The following is a 21,862-nucleotide window of genomic DNA, read 5'->3' on the forward strand; positions in this document are numbered from 1 at the left end:
GGGTGGTGAAACACTGGAATGCGTTGCCTAGGGAGGTGGTGGAATCTCCTTCCGTAGAAGTTTTTAAGGTCAGGCTTGACAAAGCCCTGGCTGGGATGATTTAATTGGGTATGGGTCCTGCTTTTGAGCAGGGGGTTGGACTGGATGACCTCCTGAGGTCCCTTCCAACCCTGATATTCTATGATTCTATGATTCTATGATCTCTTGTGGGTGAGGGATGTCAGGTCATCTGTCCTGACCTCCATCCTAAACTGTCTCTATGTATAGTTTATCAGTTGGTTGTGCTAGTTTGTGGTGGTTATTTTTGTCGAATATTTTATTTTTTTTTTGTATTTGATTTTTCAAAAAAGAAAGGTGAAGCTGTAACAGCACTCCTGGAATCAGTGAATACTGGCCCTGTCATACTTTTGGATATGATTGGTGCCAGGAAATAAAGTTAAATCCTCAACTAGCTTTTGTGCAGCATACATTTATTACAATGAATCCTCAAAGTAAAGGAGTGTATTGGGAGGGCAGAAAGCAGTGGTGTCTGCGTGTCACTCTAGGCTCTCCAAATTACATCATTTCCCTTGTTATTATTTATAGATGTCAGTGCCATCTTGGGTTGATTAGGTGCTCACATCGCGTGTATTCTGCAGTAGTTGTTCCATTTCTGTATATTGTCTTTTGGATGTAGAGATACACTGTTTCTCCCAAAAGAGAACAAAAGACAGTGGTGGGACAAAGTCGAGCTGCCCGCAGTACTTCTCTGCTCTTGCAGTTGCGTTTAACTGAAGGGAGGTCCAGAGGGAGACTGTTTAATCTGTACACAGAAGCAATATTCAGTCCTTCTCAGCTGCAGCATACTCTGTGCAGGAGACTGAAGCTGAAGCTACCTTGTAGTGAGTATAATGTCAGGTTTGCGGTATGGTTTGAGCTCTGAGGAAGTTTTTGTACCATAGGGCCAGATCCTCATCTGGTGTAAATTGGCATAGGACTACTGAAGCGGTGCTTAACTGGATTGTGTTGCTTGTGATGACAATTAAAAGACATCAGGGGTCACAGAGACCAGACCTGGTACCTCTCATGAAATATGTCCCAAAGATGCCATCCCTAGGATGGACAGTTCACCTTATGGAAGGAAAATATCTTTATCTCAGACTTTGCTTACTGTGCAGTACGTTAGCGATGGATAATTCTGTGGTCAAGGTAGCAGACTGGGAGTCAGGACTCTTGGGTTCTCTTTCAGGCACTACCATGACTCACGGTGAGACTTCGGGCAAATCACTTTCCGTGTTCCCGTTTCCCAGTCCTGTTTATGCCAGTATAACTGCATCTACACCAGGGCTTTTGCTGGTGTAGAAATGTTGCAAAAAAATCACTCCCCCAACCAACGTTACTCTATTGGCAAATATTTCCAGTGTAGACCCTGCCTAGGGGCTTTTGTATAAACTGTTCAGTTTGAAACCGGTATAGATAAAGTGATACAAGCCCCTACTGTGGATGCAGCTAGACTGGCATGAAGGTGCTTATACTAGTAAAGCTTATTGCCATAAATTTACAGGAATGAGCTATAGCTGTATAAGGCACCTTTATACCATTGTGACTGTGTCCATACTAAGGGCTGGAGTACTTAAATCAGTACAAAAACTGTGTGTAGGACACACCAAGTAGATGTCACTGCCCAGAGTTTTTGCTGTTATACAGCCTAAATTTTCCCTTTCATAGTTTCACCCCATAATTCCAAAGGCCACCCCAAATAACTCCTCTCCATCGTTAGCATCCATGAGCTATTTTGAGACAGTTAACATCTCCCCACCCTGCTTCCTGTCACTGAGCCACGCTAAACAGATCTAGTTGTGTTAATGTTTCCTCACCTCTCAGTCCCTGCTACCCACTAATAAATGTTTTTCTCTGAATTTCCTCCAGTTTGTCTACATTTTTCTGGCCGTGAAGTGCAAAGAGCTAAACACAGTATTGCAGGTGTGATTAGACCGAGAGAGACTACCTGTTCCTGGATGTGATGTCTTGGTGCATACACCCAAATCACATTGGCTTTGGTGCCCTATCACATTGCTCCCTGGCTCACACGGCTGCTGTGGCTTTTTGAAGCAAGCACAGCACTAGCGTCATCTTTAATTTGTTTATTTTTGCTGGAGTGCTGGGGAAGCATTGATCTGCTTTTAGAACAATGTCCTAGCCACTGCTAGGTTCACTTCTGAAGTAACTGGCATGCACCCACTTAGCCAGTCAGCAGTGCCAATGTCATTCTGACAGCAGCTGAGGGAGTCTGTGACCATGTAGGCTGCACTGTAGTGATACTCTCATCCACCTGCCATTTCACGTTCAAAGAAAGGAGGGAAATTACTGCAGGTGATCTGCCTGTGGGACACAAATCAAGGCTACTGTAAACTGCAGGCACTAGCTTTTCCTTATCTCATGGCCATCTTCCACACAGTTTCTTTGCAGTGCCCTCAAATTCCTACCCTTTCTACTGTGCTCAAGCCCATCATGAGAAAAAATGAGCTGCTTACATTTCTTTTTAAAGTTGTCTTTAGAGATTTTCGAACTTGTGGTTTACAGGTTGCAATATGGTAGCCCAGCTGTTCTCAAACTTTAGCCGCCCGAAGACCGCCATTTTGATTTTAAAATTTTTGCAGACCCCGAAGCCAGCTTGTAATTTTCCCTGGGCGTGCTCAACCACCACTCAGCCCTAGGCCCAGTCCCCACTCCACCCCTTCCGCCAAGGCCCCACCCCAGCCCCACCTCTTCCCACCCCCGCCCCTCTCCCAAGCGCGCCCCATCCCCCTCCCTCCCAGCGCCTCCTGCACGCCTCTGAACAGCTGTTTTGCAACGTGCAGGAGGCACTGGGAGGGAGGAGAAGTTGATCAGTGGGACCAGTGGCCCCGGATATGACTCATGGACTCCCTGAATTAGCCTCGTAGACCCCCGGGGGTCCATAGACCCCAGTTTAAGAACCGCTGCGGTAGACAACAGAGCTGAGAAATCTAAAGAGAGTTCCGTTTAATGGGAGCTATTAGTCCATCAGCAACCATAACTGTCAACTAATTCCAGTTTCTAAACTGGCAGAAATGGCTTCATGTGTTTTCACTATGTCAGTAGCAGTGTGACTGGCTAACGATGCTGCTGGCTAACATATAATTAATGAGAATCCCATTACATGGAAGCATAGAGGAGGCCCAGAAGTCAAGGATTCAATAGAAATCCTAATATTTCCCTGCTTTCAGTACACTTCTCCTCCTAAATTGTTGCATAGAGTTGTTCTTCCCTATTAAACAACGATTACCTTCAGCCTCGGAGGTGGCTGCATTTCCATTGTGGCAAAAGGAATTCCTCTATAAAGTGCTTTGGGAGCCTTCAGGCTGAAAATGCGATCTACAATGAATATCACTGAGTGTAGAAATAATAATGTCTGGCACGTATATAGCACTTAACATCTTCAAATCTCTGAGCATACATTAATTAATCACTATTAACTGATTTTAAAAACTAATAAAGCGTTTCTTTAGCCAGGTAACTCTACTGCTGTAGTGTAATTGGTATTTCCATTTGTTAGTACTATCTTGCTATTACTTTTTAATGCTTTCAGACAGTTCCAGTGTAATATTTCTTGCTGAGTGGCAGCCTAATATGAGGACAGGATCATCATTTAAAAATAATTTACATGCTTTCCCCTGTCATGAATAGCAAATTAATGTGGCATGTAAATGCATCAAAAGATAGCAATGCACAGAAAAACAATTCTGTTAGCTAAGGGCCATTAGCTGAGAAGCTCCTAAATAATGTGAAATTAATACTAATAGAACTAGTGATTATACTCTGTCTTTCCCTCCAGTCTTAGTTGTTTGCATGAGAAATGTTTTACAGGTTAAGGGCCTCAAAAGCAGTTGTATGCATGTGGAAAGCTTTTCTCTCCTGGGCTTGGCCTGACATCTTCATGGATGGTGCAGTGTCAGATATAGCAATAACCATCATTGCCATATGTAAATAGCACTTGACATCTTTAATGTCCTGTAGGCATGTTCAGTAATGAATGAAGACAGGGCCCAGTCCTGCATGCCTCACTTGATGAAGTAATCCTACTACTTCTATGGCATGACTCACGTGTGAGGTCAGCAGGACCTCGTCTTTTATATGACAGTGTCAGACCGTCACACGTAGCACTGGGTGGTGATGTCATCGCAGTTAGAATTCTGCTGCAAAACTTGGAGAATAGCTTTTTTTCCTTCTCCCTCTGTGTCTTCATTTTTTACCAGGAGTCTTAAACAGCAGTAAGGCCTGAACAAGCAGTCAGGGTGGGGAGGGACGGTCAGGGGAGCTTGATCAAGAGGCCCAAGTGGAAATCAAATAAATTAGCTTTCAATAAACTCCACTTTCCCAGTCTTAGCTCATAAAGATTCTTTTCTCTGCCAGCACAGGGGTTCTGGGATGACTTCTCCTAAGATACAGACCATTCTTTAAGCCTCCCCACATGAGGCTACATGGTCTAAAATGTATTTATCTTCCTGGCAATCGTGGTTTTCGGAGGTGAGATGCACCCATATGGGCCACTCTGGTCAAAGGCAGCAACTGTGTTTAATGATCTCATAGCTGTTTTCTAATAGGACTCAGCTAAAGCAGGATCATCCGTGAAATATTCAGTGTCCAATAGATTGTTTTCACTTGGGGCTCAGCAACTACAGAACTATCTACCAAGGGAACACAATAAACCCTTCTCTTTTTTTATTTCTCTTGAGCTGGTTAGTGCCTGCCCTGAAAAAGGTTAGAGTCGTCCCCCTCCAGGGAGCTGAGCCTCATTTGTGATGGTATATTTAGTCTAGCCAGTACTAACCATACCTCTAAATGCCCTGTTAGTGCCAGTTAATAGTGTAAAACCTGACCCATGACTGCTGAAGTAGAAAGCAGGTTCATCTGAAGATACGGTCAGACCAGGTTAATCTACTGCAGTTCGCTGCTATGTTTCATTTCATGGAATCGTAGAAGTTAGAGATGGCAGAGACCTCTTATATCATCCAGTCCATCTACTCACTCAATGCTTAAATGATATTCACTAGTATCTTGACTTGTCTATTTTAAATATCCCGAGTTGTGGTGCTTCCACCACTTCCCTTCAGAACCCGTATTTGCAACGGAATGGGTCTCATTTTAACCCAGACCTCCTGACTCCCAGTAGAGTATTCTGTCTCCCAGTCCATGCTGCCTCCTTTAAATAGATAAACCAAACCCTGTATCTGGAATGAATGAAGCACTGAATAATGCCAGAGACCAGCACCTGTTACGTGTTACCAAAGGAAGATGAAGTTACGTAGACTTTGTGAATGCAGGTCTATATATTCTCAGTACATAAAAAGCTCATAGAATGGCCACTGCAGAACTGACGTAAGCGTGTTGTTTTTCCAAGTGATTACATTGTCATTTGTGCAGAAGAGGCACCAGCAAGGCAGCAAGGTCTAAAATTAGACCTACCAGATTTTATGTGGTCTGCAGATACATGTGTGCCTGTCTTGCCATCTCTCCATTCTGTCCTTGTGGGCAGATAGGACTGAAACATATAAGGAACCTGATCATTGTAGTGCTCCAGAGAGCAAGCTGTATTTTTAACGTTGTAACCCCGTCTGACATCAAATTCAAAGAAAAGGGCAAATCCTTCCCTGTCCTTTGCTTCTACAGAGCGCCCCAGATACAGTGATATCAGTGCAGTGTGCTGTGGCTAGGGGTAGGAGCATGGAATTCAGTGGATATACCAGGCTCCTCCATCCCCACCCCCATAATGTGTGTGTGTGTGTGTATGCATATAATTTTTGCATAAGCTCCTGAACGTTGAAGCTGCACTAGTGTCTGTGACAAAACCTGTGGGAAAATTTAATTTCCCTCAATCCCTGTGGGAACCCCCTTAGCTAAAACCAGCTACTCAGCCTTGGTACACCTGTGATCATTTATGCAGTGGTGGTTAGAGGGCCTAACTGCAGTCAGGCTCCAGTTGTTCTTGGTGCTGTATTAACACATAATATAAGACAGTCCCTGCCCCAAAGAGCTTACATTCTAAATAGACAAGACAGGAAAAGGGTGGGTGAAAGGAAATATTGTTCCCACTTTACAGATGAACCTGAGGTTTGATGGTAAGTGGCCCAGATGGGATGTTGGGATTGTTTTGGTGTTGCAGGCTTTTTCAATGGCTAGTGCTTGATTCAGGATCAAATGAAAATTTGTAATAATACATTTATCATAGACTTTCTTTTTGGGCTAGGTCCAGCTGTCTGACATCAGTCCTTTTCATCTGAGACATTTGCCCCTTGAGGTTTGAGTGGAGATCAGGGAGTACTGTCTACAAGACACATATTTCAATATTATAGGAGGGAACTGTGAGTCAGGAGTCCCAGTTCCCACACCCAGCTCAGCCACTGACTTGCTGTGCCCAATTTCCCACCTTGTAAAACTGGGATTATAAAAGGAGATAGTGAGGCTTACTTGGTTATGAACTAATTTGAGCTCCTAGGTGATAGCTGTCTGCAAATGCCATGAAATATATTTCTTAATGTTTTGTATTATAATAATACTTAGCAATGCCTTTATTAAAGATCTGGAAATGGGGCTGATTGGTGAGGAGGCAAAATTTGCAGATGGCACAACAGTAAATAGGTTAGTCAAGACCAGAGAAAACTCTGAGCAACTTCAGAGGAGCAAAAGTCTGGTTAATGGGCAACATGATGCCAGGTGGAATATGCAGGACTGCTAAATGCAAAGTAGTGCCTATTGGAGGCAATAATTTGAACTACTCATTCACTTTACTGGGTTACCTGAGCCTCATTGTGGGCAACTCAGTGAAGATCTCTGCTCAGTCTACAGTAACATTCAAAAAAGCAAACAAAATGAAAGGTAACAAATTCAAAACTGATAAAGGAAATACTATTTCACCCAGTGCACAATTAACCTGTGGAACTCTTTGCCACAAAACATCATGAAGACCAAAAAGCTTACCAGTGTTCAAAAAGGAATTACACATTTATATGGCTAACAAGAACATCCAGAGCTATAATAGTAAATATTACAAATTAAACAAGAATTGCAAAAGGGATATAAATCCTCATGCTTTAAGGTAGCAGCCAATCTCCAAGGGGTTAGGAGGAAACTTTTTCTGTGACCAGATTATCCCATAATTGCCCATTGCAGGGTTTCTAGCAGCCTTCCTTGAAACATCTCTGGCCTGTGTTATGCTGGAGGTCAGAGGAGATGGACATACTGGTCCTTCTGGTGTTAAAATTTATGAGTCTGGCACTTGCCACTACTGCCGAAAGGATACTGGCCTAGGTATCCCAGCTATGGCAATTCCTGTCTTTGGAATCATACCTGTAGTAGCCATGTGAAGTCTAACATGTGCCTGTTTCTTAAGCAAGGGTTACTTTCTAAAATGCAATAAAAAGCTCATCCTTCATCTTTCATTTTGTTGCTTTAAAGGGGCTCTTTCCAAAATTAGACTGACCTCACAATGATCATTTAGCCTCACAGGTTTCAAATCCTTTCAACATTGTGTGGAAACCATGGCACCATCGGAGATTTAAATTGCTTACTGTAGGATTATGAAAGTGCTTTGGAAAAGAAGCACAAACTTGCTGACACAAACTTAAACTGTGAGTAGTGGAGGAGTCTGGTTACAGTAAATGCTACGGAACAGGAAGGTCCCTTGTCGAGGGTAAAGCCTTAAGTGAAGTGGTCTGTAATTGATTTGTCTGTCTGATGCAAATTATGTGAACATAGACCCACAAACAAAGGCAGCAGTGACCTCCTAGTGTTGTAATTACCTCCACGAATGTGTCACTCTCTCAGTAGCAGTTAGAGGACATTTTCAGCAGCCATCTCCGGTTTTATGGCACACTTTATTTGGATTGGTTGGTTCTGGTTTTGTTTAGCTTGTTTAAGGTTCTCTTTTTCTGGCTCCTGTCAAGACACACTAAATAAGTGGGACAGGAAGCCCCTCTTTCTAGGCGGACTCAGCCTCAGTGAGTGTCAGATAAGCTGCAGTGTCTAATTTCAGATCAAATTGTGTGTCACTTTGTCCAGGAGAAGTTAGCCACTGGTAGCATTCACGAGGCTAACTAAGGGGCTGCTGGACACAAAGGAGTTACTCAAACAGCTCTATGTGAGAGCGCAATTAAGGATAGCACAAGTACATGGCTGATAAAGGAGCAATTTTGTTTTTAAATGGCAATATGATGTGTTACTACAGAATAATGACAGAAAGAATTGAATAGCAGGAGAGAGCATGGAAAATGGTTAAAGCGGTGGACGGGGAATCCGGACTCCGAGCTCTTCCACTGAATCACTGAGTGAACAAGAGCCATTGGACAGCTTTGTCTATTGCTTTTGTATGCCTTAGTTTGGGGATATGTCAAAGTACAGATTTATCAAACCTGTGTACTTTCGATCCTCTTATACGGATCTGAAACATGGACATTGCTTAAACAGGAGGCTCGAGGCATTTCATACACATTGTCAGCAGCAACTACTGGGCATAAAATGGTTTGATTTTATCAGCAATAGGGATGTGTTATTGAGAACTGGTCTCGAGAGGATTGAAGTCATCATCAGTCACCTCTGGCTGGCACTTTTTGGTCATGTAGTCCCCCTCACAGATAAAGTCCCCTCACCTGAAGCTCTGAAGATCAGACTTGAGGTCAGGAGGAGACATTGCCCAGCCACAGACAGGCAGTATTCACAGGATCATCTGGGATTAATTTGACTGCACCAGGTCAGTAATAAACCTGTGCAGCTTTTAGATGTCTGGAATAAAGTTTCAGAGTAACAGCCGTGTTAGTCTGTATTCGCAAAAAGAAAAGGAGTACTTGTGGCACCTTAGAGACTAACCAATTTATTTGAGCATAAGCTTTCGTGAGCTACAGCTCACTTCATCGGATGCATACTGTGGAAAAACAGTATGCATCCGATGAAGTGAGCTGTAGCTCACGAAAGCTTATGCTCAAATAAATTGGTTAGTCTCTAAGGTGGAATAAAGTTGTACAATTTGGCCATTGACATTCAGCGCGACGGACCCTCACTATCTCAGCATGTTGTTAGTTTTAGGTATCTAACTGGAGACACTTAGGTATGCTGGGCACCCAAAATTAGTAGATACTCTCTAGATACTGGCTTCACCTAGGCCAATGCTCAGTACCCCTCTGCAAAATAGCTGAAGTGTACTGGTTGGCCTAATATCTTCAGCATTGCCTTTGTAAGTAGATGACGTTACCCCAGTAGTCCTTACACTAACGGTATCTCAGATACACCGCGAATGTCATGGTATCATTCATTGCTTACCAAAGAATGGGTAAAGACATGGTGGCACACTGTGTGCCTGTGTCACAGGGGAGTGGTGAGAATATCCGTAAATGTTCATAAGATGCTGCTATTTAAAAGCATGTCAGATGGCAACCCCTCCTCAGCCCTGTTTTGAACAAGCAACCGTGACATTTCCAAGTGTCCCTAATCTGCCCCACCTCCTGTAAAAAAATATTAGGAGATCATCGATTACCATGAGACCACCCGTGTTTGACACTGTGTCAGAGTACTGCACAGCTCCTTCTAAGGGGAAAGGGTGGGGCACTGACAGAATTATTCTGTCATGATCTGAAAAGAAATTCTGCTTTATGTTGAAGAACTGCACTGCTTACCATTTTCTCACTGGCAACTTCTAGATGACAGCCCCGGGATGTACTGGTATTCTGTGGAAGCTAGACTGGATTTTCTGTGGACACCCGTTTTTTCTCTTACTTCCTCTGTTTTTGTTCCCTGGATCTACCTAAGGCTATGTCTACACTGAAATTGCTACAGCAACACAGCTGCAGAGCTGCAGTTACACCGTTGTAGCGCTTAGGTGTAGATATTCACAACGGCGACAGGAGGGGGTTCTCCCTTCACTGTAGTTAATCTACTTCTACAACAGGCGGTTGCTGGATCAAGAGAAGAATTCTTCTGTCACCGTAGCGCTGTGTACATGGAGGGTTATATTGGCTTTACTATGTGTCTCAGAGATGTGATTTTTCACATTCCCTGAGCAACGTAGCTGGGTCAATCTAACTTTTTAGTGTAAACCTGTCCCTAAGTGCTTGTCTACATGGGGACATCCAGGAAAGTTAATTCAAATTAAATAAAGGTGTGAATTTGAAGTAGATTACTTAAACTGCATTGTGTGAACACACTCGTTCAGAATTAAAGTGGCCTTAATTTGGTTAATTTCAAAGTGAATTAAACTAAACCAAATTAAGGCCACTTTAATTCCGAATAACAGCATTCACACAGGGATTTAATGCAGTTTAGCTGATCCGCTTCCATGGTGACACCTTTAGTTAACTTGGATTAATTTTCCTGAACCTCCCCATGTAGACAAGCCCCAAATTACTTCTATGGCCTCTTATTGGTGTATCTGAGCATCTCACTATCTTTTAAACATATTTATGCTCAGAACACTCCTATGAGGTAGGGAAGTATTGTTATCCCTATTTTACAGGTGAAAAACTGAGCCAGGAAATTTGTCCATGATTTGTCCAAGATCTCACAGGAAGTCTATAGCAGTACAAGGAATTAAACCTAGGTCTTGTGAGTTCAAAGATAGCACCTTAGCCCCTGAACCAACATTGTCAGACTACTTCAGTACTCAGCTTTGAATTCCTCTGGGTTTCTATAGTACAAATATTTTGTAAGGTTAATCACACCTTCATTTATGTAAGCACCCAAGCTACTCATGACAAAGTAGTTCCATGCTGCCATTCCTGCTCCATTCCTCTTCAATGCTGATGACATTTTTCCCTTTGTAGTTTTGACGTTAGTCTTTGTTGACCAAGATATTAAAAAGTGATTAGTGGTTTGGGGTGATTCAATCTGTGGGTTCCCCACTTAGACTCTTTAAGGAGCCTTGATTTTCAGAGAGTGAATGCTCTGCATTTTCTGAAAATCAGACCTCTTCAAGGTGCCTCAATGGGACACTCAAAAATTGAGGCACCCAAAATCACTCATCGCTTTTAAAATCTTGGTCTATTATTACTGTATTTATCTGATGAGATCAATTTGATGTTTCTCTATTCTTCAATTTGCTGAACTGCAAGAGGCAGGTGACTTCTGTGACTCTCACAAATATTACTCAGACCCACCTCACAATAACTGTCCCATTGTGCTAATGTGTGGACTGAAGGTACATGACTTGTAATAAGAAAGAAGGATGTGCAATCTAATACTTTCAGGCAACATTGTTCCTCACTCTGAGCCAGTGGGGAAAAGAACCTAGGGCCTTGAACCCTGATTTTCTGTGCTAGCACAGTGTGTTACAGAATTCGATTTTTCTTGTCTCTGATATATTTTGGATAAGTTTTGTCCCCAAATCCCAGCTAGAATTCTGGGCATGGGCCACAGGTTTCAGAATGGCATCTCAGTAACTTTCAAGTTGGATTTTAAGGTTATCCCTTTGAAAATTTGACTGTGGTTTATCTGGGATATAGCTGATCATTGAAGAGAAGCTATTTTAGGTGGTATTGTAGCAAGTCATGCATATTTTTGGATATGTCTGAAGAAGTGGCTGACAGCAATACATCTCACAGTTTTCGGGAAGATGAGACAGATTGTGAGGCAAATAATTGGATTATGGTCAACTCCCCCAGTTTTCCTGGGTTTGTGAGTGGGGAGGGCAATAGGAAATTCAGGTCACCCTGTAGCTCTATCAAATATTTTGCTAATTGCCTCAATGGACATGAGGGAAGGGCAGCTGTAGATTATAAAACCTTATTCCAGAGGGAGAGATGTTTGACTCAAATGGGCTTAAGAGCTGAAACATATTTTGTGTTTAGCCTAATTATTCATAGCTGGTGACTCTGGGTAAATTGCTAGTTCAGCCTTTCACCTCTGGTGTCAATAATGTGCTGAATTAATTTAGGAAAGTTATTACTTCTTTTGAGGTGGGAATCTTTTTTTTTTTTATCATGACACCTGTTGCTCATAGGTACAAATCAAACGAAGAGTATGTGTATGTGCGAGGCCGCGGAAGAGGGAAGTATGTATGTGAGGAATGTGGAATTCGCTGCAAGAAACCCAGCATGCTGAAGAAACACATTCGCACGCACACAGACGTCAGGCCATACGTCTGCAAGTACTGTAACTTTGCATTTAAAACCAAAGGTAAGAGACAGTCAGCTCCTAGCTCCTCTTCTTAGTGTATTGACTTACTGATCAAACCTACATGGGGGCACTAGTAACAGGGAAGGAAGGGCCTTCCTTGATTCTGGAAAACCCTAGGATTTGGTTGGGCGGTGGCAAGAGAAATCTGTAATTGGCTGAAATTGCATGAATGCTGTGTTATGCTCGAATGCATTCTGCTGAGTCACTGCAGAAAGCAATAACCTCACTTAAGAGTTCACCTGCAGCATAGCAGCTGTGCTGTGATCCAATCTGTGTTTTTAAAGAAAAAGGTCCTGAAGCATAGTTCCAGTAGTGACTGAAGACCATTGCAAATGATTTAATTGAACAGCATCTGGCTGTGTAGGAAAACACCTTCAATTTGGGATTCAAACACAGTCTCATCACTTGGTTGATCATCTTTGGGTGGCTCGTCATGCTAGTGCTCTCAAAGACAGTATTTGTGCTGTGTATTATCATCTTTCCCCCTTGCATGTGGCTGCAGCAGAATATGCATCATCTCAAATTAGTTCTTCCGAGAAGATTGTGCTTTCTAGCAGGAAGCTTGCTATTGATGCACATGGGAATTTGCAACATTTCCCACCCCTAACACACCCATCGCTCCCCTTCCCCAGCAAACACACCCATCGATGTCTTAATTTACATGATCAGTTATAATGTGGAGTCATCCATCATGTGTGCTCTGAGAAAGTGACAGCACAGGAATGTTCCGCCAGATGTGTAAAAATCCCCAGCTCAAAATCTTCACTGTGTGACTGGAAGTAATGCAAGCACACAGAGTAAAATTCTCAATGGGCCTAAGTGACTTAGGTGCCTAACTGCCACGTGATGCCAATGGGACTTAGGCACCTTGATCATTTAAGTGCTTTTGAACATTTTACCCATAGCCACTTCTTCTGAAAGAGATGGTAACTTTTGCATGGGTTTTGTTTCTTTAATTGTGGCACAAGAGAACAAACAGTGACCTTTGAGAGCCATTGTAAATAACTATATAATCACATGGTAAATAAGGCAGAAAACTGGACCACACTTCATCGACCAGGCAATGTTTGGGACACAATCAAGCACAGTTAACTGATAACGCAAATGGGCTCGCTGCTCCAGGGGGCATTTGATCCATCAAGTCCTCGAATATTGCAATAGGCTGAGTGGACAATACCCAGTGCTGGTGGCTTTGCATGTAGAGTCAGCTGAAGACAGTGGGTTGGTAATCACTGGAAATGTGGCAGCAATGGGAAAATAATGAATTTGAAGCTAAATTCTCCTTTCAATGCACACAGCAGATCTGAGTTCCTGCTTTCCCCGTGCCCCTGGAGCTCCCAGGTTTTCTTCAGACTCATTTCTCCTTTCTTTTTCTACTTATTCATTGTCTTCTTTCTGTTTTCCTCTTGCTTTGTTCCTCTCCTCTGAGGTTTTCCTTGGAGATGGGAGAAATCTCTTTAGCTGCTTCCCTTTCTTGCCTCCTACTTAATTTCTGTCAGGCTTTTCTTTGGTATGCTGGAATCAAACCATCGTTCTTACCATCTCTCCAGCTGCTTTCTTGTCCCACAACTATGCCTTCAGGATACATTATGATAGTGGCCTTTTTGAAAGGGGCTGTCACCTAAAACGACTTTCCCCCTTCAAAAATCCTCTTCCGCTTCAGCAAGAAACCACTGAGAGGGAGGAAGTCAGCATGGAGGGAAAACAAATGCTAGGGTTTAAGGGCAAAACTGTCATATCTCCCTCCAGTTACATGAATGCATAGACCCTAAATTTGAGTGGTCAGAACTCGTGTGGATCTGCAGGGTTGTGAAAGGTAGTTCATGTTGATAACCTCAGAATTGCTTGAAAATTGATTTCTTGCTGGAAGTGGGGTTACAGTGAGAAAGCTGGGTATGTAAAATGGATATCTTTTTACTCAGTATAACTGCTCCATGTGCATCTCTGAGTCACAGCTGCTTGCTTTACTGACGTGGACATGCAGGATTCAACAAAGTTACAGGAGAGCTTGTAATATGGACCAGCAACATGATCATTGGCTAAACTCCATTTGAGGAATCTTTGCGACTGGTGATAAGTCCAAGGCACAAAGTACCCAGCTTGACTCTCAGATCCTAGAGGGAGTTTCCAGGACTGGTGGTTACAAAGCTCATCTTTAATACTTCTAAACTGAGTGCATTTGGGTCCTGATTTCACAAATAACCTCTCTGTTCTTTGGTGTGGTTTTGTAACTGCAATTAATTGCAGGGTGCAAGCTACCTGGGTGCACCTGCAAAAATGCAGGCTGAGTAGAAGCCCTTTTACAAATCAGTTCTCTAGGTATACTTTTGACTTTCAGTGTAAAACACAAGGGGGATAGCTATGGAGCTGTCTTCAGTTCAGCTATTGTAGGCCTCCTCAGCACGATCCAATACTCTACACATTCAAGTGGGCTGAAGGCATTTCAACTTTACTTATTTTTATAAGGATCAATGGCTTGCTAAAAATCCTATTTTTTTAAAAAACAACCTTATCTGTGTTACAGAAATTAGTAGTAATTACTCAGAGTGGAACACTTCTTAATATGCTTTTCACTGTTTATCACATTTGTTTACCTTTTGCATTTCTTTCAGTGTGGACAATGCTGTAATATTTGGGTGGCAAAAACTGCAGGGAAATGGTTTTATTGGCAGTTGTTGATCCAAACTGGATCCTGGTATACACGTATGAGGTCTAATCAGGTGCCTGATAAACACACCAAGACCTTTGCCACGTACGCGTAGGCAAGAATATGCAGTAGTGGAGGCTGCCCTGGATCTACCATCCCGCTTTAGAACATTGAGACAGAGTCCGAAGGCCAGACCGAGTCCAGATGTTCAGTGCCTCAAGGATTGTAGCTTTTGCCAGAGAACAACAGCTTAGAGCTGCTGCTGACTGCCTAACGCCTCAGCAAGGGTGCGTTTCTGTCAGGGTGATGTCCCTTGGTCTTACTCCAACCAAGGCATACCCACAAGGCAGTGGGGGCTAGGATTCTGAGGCATCCTATAGTCGCCTTACTCTGAAGGTTGGTTCTGGGTGTGACCATAAACTGCATCCAACTGGAGGGCCTGCTGGCAACGTGGTGGGGCTACTGGTGGCGGGGTAGCTCCTATAAAGTATCACAAGGTTGCAACCTTCAGAGAAATGTTTATTAGTTTAAGAAAATAATCTTGGAGGTTTTATTTTTTAATTAATGGAAACATTTGTTTGAAAATATGGACTGTAAAGGTTTATTTCAGAAAGCCAAACTTCTGGCTCAAGTTTAAATGTGCCCCTTTTAATATGATGCCTTTACCTACAGTCTTATGGGCAGTTAGTATCACTCTTAACAATCCCCAAATAAAAGCATTGTCAGGGCCTTTGTGGAGGTTAACAGGCTTCTTGCCAGGCAGGAGATGAGAAGATATTGCTCTCAAATGATTGTCTGTCTTGGGAGGGTGAGGTAAAGCCTTTTCCTCTTGACTTTTGACCTTTTCTAGGCCACAGATTAGTGTTGGGTGTTTAATTTTTGCCCAGTACAGATAGAATTCTATCCCATACCCATTTTTGGTCTTGTTCACTAATCACATTAGCCTCTCACATTCTGATTGGCTGAGCTTCCTAAACTGTCTGAATAAACTACATTGACCAACTTACTGTGGTCCATGCCACTACATTTGACTACTTTTATGGTGGTTACAAGGGACAAAGAAATGTCTATTAAAGTAAAATATGTTCAGGTAACTGATGTGTTGGCGGAAAATGTTAATTTGATAGTCTAGTCCAGTCACAATTTCCAGACACCAGACTACTTTATGTCCTGACACGTATTATTCCTTTAATTAATTAGACTGCAATTCCTTAAATCAGAGTGTGACAGTTATTGAAGTTAGTGAACATATTAATATATTAAATGCAAAAAAACAAATTAAATGCAATGTTATGGTTGTACAGTTTATTATTACTGGGCCAGCAGATTCAATTTTATGTTAGGCCTGTTTCAGAAACTACAGAATAAATCCAGCCAGCTAAAAGCTCAGGAAGAGTTAACTGGTATTGTAATAGATATATAGATTTAAAAGATGTCATAACACCTTTATGTGCTGAGGCATTTTCTAAACATTTGGAAAAAAGTTGAGAAAGAGACTAAGCCATTTCAAAAAGAAAAGGAGTACTTGTGGCACCTTAGAGACTAACCAATTTATTTGAGCATAAGCTTTCGTGAGCTACAGCTCACTTCATCGGATGTAACATTTTATGAGAATGTTCTCAGACAGTCCTTCAATACCGGTGGTGCTGGAAAAATTTTTATGGTGGGAGTGCTGAAGGCGGAAACCATGTATTTGGGTTATTATTACTACTTCAAGCCAGAGGTGCAGCAGCACCCCCAGCACCCTAGTTCCAGCACCTACCCCTTGCCCCCCAGTAATTCACCAAGTTCCGTTGGTGTGAAGATGAAGAGTAATCTTCAGGAAATGTCTCTATATTCTCTTGTGCAATTGGATGTGTCAGTGGCATTGGAAATCAGAAAATATCCCGACAGTCCATGGATGAATTTCAGTAGCATGTCATCAGTGAGAGACTGTTTTGTAGACTGAGAAATGGAGAGAAAACACTGGTATAAAGGAGAATAGCAGAACAAGAAATAATGTCTGGAAGTTAAACCCAGACATATTCAAATTAGAGACAAGGCACACATTTTTAACCATAAAGGTATTTAACTATTGGAACAAACTTCCCAGGCAAGTGATGGATTCTCCATCTCTTGAAGTCTTCAGATCAAGATGGAATGCCTCCCTGGAACATATGCTTTTGTCAAAAACAAGTTATTGGGCTCAGTACAGGAGTAACTGGATGAAATTCTATAGCCTGTGTTATATATGAGGCCAGTCTAGATAACCCAGCGGTCCCTTCTGGCCTGAAAATCTATGAATATATACAATAATAACAATTATTTTTAAATGAAATTTTTGGCTAGATACAGTGGTATAAACTAGAATGTTCCTTTTATTGTATTCCCAGTGGGTGAAATTCATCTCTCTGCAGAGACTAAATCAAGGCCAATTCATCACATAAGTGCCACTAAAGTCCTATTCTGAGGGCTTACATGGGGCTTAGGCAATATACAGGCTTAGTAATGATCCTCTGCATAGAGGTGGATCTCATTCTTTCTCTGTAAAAAGGGAGTCTTGCTGGCTGTAGCAGAGTTGTTGTGATCTTCCTTGTACACTCTTTTCAGTAATGTGAAAATAATGTAAAGTCCAGGGAAAGTGGTTACGATCCCTGTCGCAGTTGCACCTTGGCTTTGCACACTCAGCATGTTTCATGGTGTACGTTTAACAAAAGAAGGAGAACATGTGACATAGGTGCATTGTGCCCAAGTTAAAGTTGCTTTAGGACTCTTAACTTTTCCATTACCTGCTTTTTATTTTAATTCTGCAACCTGACGGGGGTATTAATGAACTTTACTGAATTTAATTTCCCTGTTTGATTTTAAAGAAAAAATGGCTTCCAACCCCTCTAAACTGCTTTAAGGATTTAAGGAGGCACAAGTGTTCTAACTGTCTCAAGGCAACGCAAGCACTTAAGCTGCTTTAAGTCCTGAATAAGACCCTATAATGGCACAAGAGCTGAGAACATACAATGACAATTCAGAATTTCTGAAAGCACATGTGCAGAATATCTCTGTGTTGGGATTGCTCTGTGTCAGACTCAGATTTAGCAAGATTTCGCTGCTTCAACATTTTCAGTGGTTCATTATTTTATTTGGAGCTGGCCAATTTATTTCAAACCTAAGAATACTCTTGAGAAAACTCCTCACTGCGGACGACTTACCTGCCTAATTGTCAGTGTACTCGTTCTACTGTCCAATATAAATGTCTTTCTCTATCACTCTCTAGCTCACGCCCACACCTTCATATTTATTTTTTTGTTCTTTCCAAGCTATGGTAAGTGGAATCAGTTAGTAGCCAGTCCTTGGTTGGGCCCCAAATAGCTGTGAATTCCTCCCCCTGAAGTTCTTTCTCAGCTTTTACTTAGTCATTACTCAGGCAGTCACCTGTTGATTTCAGTGGGAATTTGCCCTAGTAAGGACCTTACAACTGGATTCTTTTAGCATTAGTTAAGGGGAGTCTAAAAACACCAACACATTTCCAGAAGAACTTCGAAAAACAAAATCATATAATTCTGCCAATTGCTCTAAAAATAATGGTTCTGTTTCTCGTTGTTGTAAATCGGCATCGCTCTGTTGACATGCATGGAGCCATGCTAATTTACACCAGCTAAGGATCTGGCCCAATGGGTCTCAATTCTCAGAAAGAACAGTGGGCCAGTGAGAGGCATCCATATTTTGTCAGATGACAGGAGAAATCTTTCTCTTCTGTTCCCCATCCTCTCTCCAGGCTACTAGTTCAGACTTCTAGCTATAATAAGGTATTTTTCAAGGAATGAAGTACCACCGTTATGATAGGGCAGCATTGTACCTACTAACGTCTGATAAGCCCAACAGGAAGAACAAAGGAACTGCCCTCCCAAATCTGCTCTTGAATAGGGAAGGGATTCCGCATCCTATCCGGCCTCAATATGTTCAGAAGCAAGTCAATTAAATGAGGCCTGTTTGACTTTCCTTCCATGGGCTACGTGTTCAGAAATGGATGCTGGAATTGCACCAGCCCAATCTGCGCATACACCCCAGTTGCAAGTGCATGCCACGTAGCTGTGCACACACATTGCCCATTTCATGCACAAATGTGGGATTTGCACACGCATTTTTGCAGGCGCAGCTTAAGCACCAGCATGTGAAAGTGTGGTCCTGTCTGACAAAAGGAGGATGAAGAGACTGAAAAGAAAGGGAAGAAGAAAAGGAGAAGGAAACACAGCACGTAAAACGCTACTTTGCTTCATTTCTAGTTGACGTGAAGTTGATTTTTTTTGTCAATATAAAAAGAGTCTTAGCACTGGCCAGACAGCGTCCTGGTGCTTAGTACAACTCCCAGTCTAAGGCCAGCTCACACTATAAAGCTTTGGCAGCATAGCTGTGTCAGTCAGGGTGTATGAGAAAAACACACCTCCTAGCTGCTATACCTATGCCAGCCAAATCTCTAGTGTAGACACAGCTATGCTCACAGACAAGTGCTTCCGTCAGCACATCTAACTTTCACGGAGGTGTTACTATGCTAGCAGAAGATCTCTCTCTGTCAGAATAGGTTGCATCTGCTGGCATAGCTATGCCAGCAAAGCGTTTGTAGTGTAGACAAGGCCTTAGTCACACCTCTGGCTTGGCATCATAGTGTGCGTAGCTGAGTGGGGATATGGCTCTTACATTGCTCCAAGGCAATTGCCTCCAGCTGATCAAGGTATAGGACTTCTGAAGAGTTCTCTTCAGCTAGAAGTATGTTGCCTAGAGTGGAACTGGGTTAAAAGCAGGTTAAATAAGGTGGTGGGTCAATGCTGTGGGCTGTAGAAGAGACGCATTGGGTGCTGTGAGATATTGTATTTGCTGTTATCCCCTAAAAATAGCAAAGAGAAACGTCTCTTACTGAAATACAAATCGCGATGTATCTAGGCCAACGCTTCCCAGGGTGATTTTCAAATGGGATTAGCACCTCCACTCACAGGGAAGTTATTGAGGATCTGGCTATATGACCAGCTATCAGACCAAAGCAGGGGTAGGCAGAGTGCAGCCGACAGACCAGATTTCCATCTGAGAAGTGGTTTCTCTCTGTGGACCCTGTCTTCCTTGGCTGCACCTCCCTATTAAAGCTAGAGAGGCTGCCCTCTGATCCATCAGATGCGAATGAAGTGCAGCTTTCAGGCTCCTGACTAACAGTCATTGCGATTCTTGTCCCTGTAGTACAGTGTATGCACCACAGTGAATCATTGTGAGCTCGCGGGGGAGCTTGGTAGAAGTGGCATGCTTGGCAGGCCTCTTTAGTCTAGCTTTCCTCCCAGCCCATGGTTAGCGTTGCCGTAGAATTCCTGGGGTACCACACGCTGCAGCGTAACTCGCAAACCTCTGAACACACAGTACATTTAAGCTGATTCATTTCCTGTGTAAACTCTCACCAGAAGGAATCAGATTAGGGTTATTGTGATGGTAACTGAGCATAGATGGGTCATTTGTGTCAGCTGTGGTGAGCTGCAATAATTTACCGAAGGTAGCAGCAGGGTTTCATTTACTGAGGAGTGTTGTCACTATTGACATTTTGGTATAATTAGTTACAATGGGCCCAATTACACAGTCCCTTCTTATCCTGAACTCCAGGTCCTTGGCATGGCAGGCTCTGGCCAACAGGAAAGCCTGTGCCATGTCGTCTTGTTATGATGAAGTTGGAGAGCTCAGCTAGATATGATTGAGTCATGCTGGGAACTCACCGACCCTTGAAGGAGTTGCAGCAAGAGCGTACATTTCTTCTTCTTATCAATCGGCTCAGTCCACGGAGGAGAGAGGTGAAGGGAGAAGGGTAAAGAAGAGAATAGCGGGGCAATTTTCTTCTTTACTCCTCCCATCATTTCTCTTGCTCTTCTCTTCTTTCCCAGATCCAGGTTCCACACACCCCTAGGCTCCCTTCTCCTGGGTTTCCCTTTTCTATAAGTAGGAATAAAAACTGCTCCATTAGCCTGCTGGGAGAGACAGTTGTGGTTTTGGCAGAATTCTAGAAATTAGTGACAGAAAAGACCTATAAGGCCATCTACTCCATTCCTTTGCCATTCTTTTGTAGATGTGCCTACATCATATCTTGTAGCACTTTCTCCAGGCTTCTTATAAATGTTACAGTGTGACCATGGCCCTGCAGAGGATACCCCACAGCCTAACAGAGCTCACTGTTCACTTCTCCTGGTACTCAGCCTCAATATACTTTTTCTTAATCATATTTCTCACCGCTAAGTACCAGTGCAAAATGCTTTAGAGCTTTAGTCTGTGAAGTGTCACTGTTTGGGGTAGGTGTGCTCCTCGTTTGGCCACTCAGCACATGCCAGAACATCCCGGCAGCCCTCCCAGCTAGAGACCTGGGGGTCATTTGAGAAGTTTCCACCTTTCTTTACTGCTCAGATTCTTCTCAGGCAGTTTCAGCACATGAGGATATCTCCGCTTTACAGTTCTCAAACTGGTTGTGAGTTAGCTCAGTTACCTTGGCTAATTACTCGAGCTGATGGGAAATCTTCTGACAAAAAAGTTTTCCATTGGAAAATGCTGACTTGATGGAAGCGAAATTTTCCACTCGAACAGGTTGATTCTGTTGAAATTTTCCGTGGAAAGCAGCAGCTAGGCAGGCTCTCCTGCATGGTTTCCTGCCAGCTCCCGGTATTCCTGATGGGCTGCCCAGCTCCCTGGATTCCTTGCTACCACCAACCCCTCTTGACAGGCTTTTTTTTTTTTTTTTTTTTGTTGAATGGAAATTCTGTTTTCCAGGCAGCTCTGCTGTTATTTACCGTTCTATCCAAATGTTAAGTTACAGGCAGACAAAGCCCAACATAGTTCAGCTGGGTTTTTTTACTCTTGGTTTTTTTCCTTCAGTTTTCTCCCTGGACCCTTGTTTTCTTGTCTCCACCCCACTCCTTGGTCACTGTTAACGGTGTGTCTCCTGTCTGGAGACACAGTGCTGCCTACTGTGTGCTGGGACCAGCTCGGATGGATTGCTGGGCTGGGCTGTTATGCGAAGGGATCACCTAACTGTTCCTATTTTTCCTGCTCCTTTTTGGTGCT

General features: G+C 42.8%; 1 protein-coding gene across 1 annotated transcript in view; it reads left to right on the plus strand.

Moving 5' to 3' along the window:
- Positions 1 to 21,862, plus strand: part of HIVEP3 (HIVEP zinc finger 3) — a 405,815-nt gene that overhangs the window by 356,748 nt on the left and 27,205 nt on the right. Inside the window, exon 8 of the mRNA XM_077837918.1 lies at positions 11,984 to 12,159. Coding sequence (XP_077694044.1) covers positions 11,984 to 12,159 — 176 coding nt within the window. The remainder of the gene's footprint in view (positions 1 to 11,983; positions 12,160 to 21,862) is intronic.

The sequence above is a fragment of the Eretmochelys imbricata genome, chromosome 19 (genome assembly GCF_965152235.1).
Source record: "Eretmochelys imbricata isolate rEreImb1 chromosome 19, rEreImb1.hap1, whole genome shotgun sequence".
In the NCBI taxonomy this organism is placed as follows: domain Eukaryota; kingdom Metazoa; phylum Chordata; order Testudines; family Cheloniidae; genus Eretmochelys; species Eretmochelys imbricata.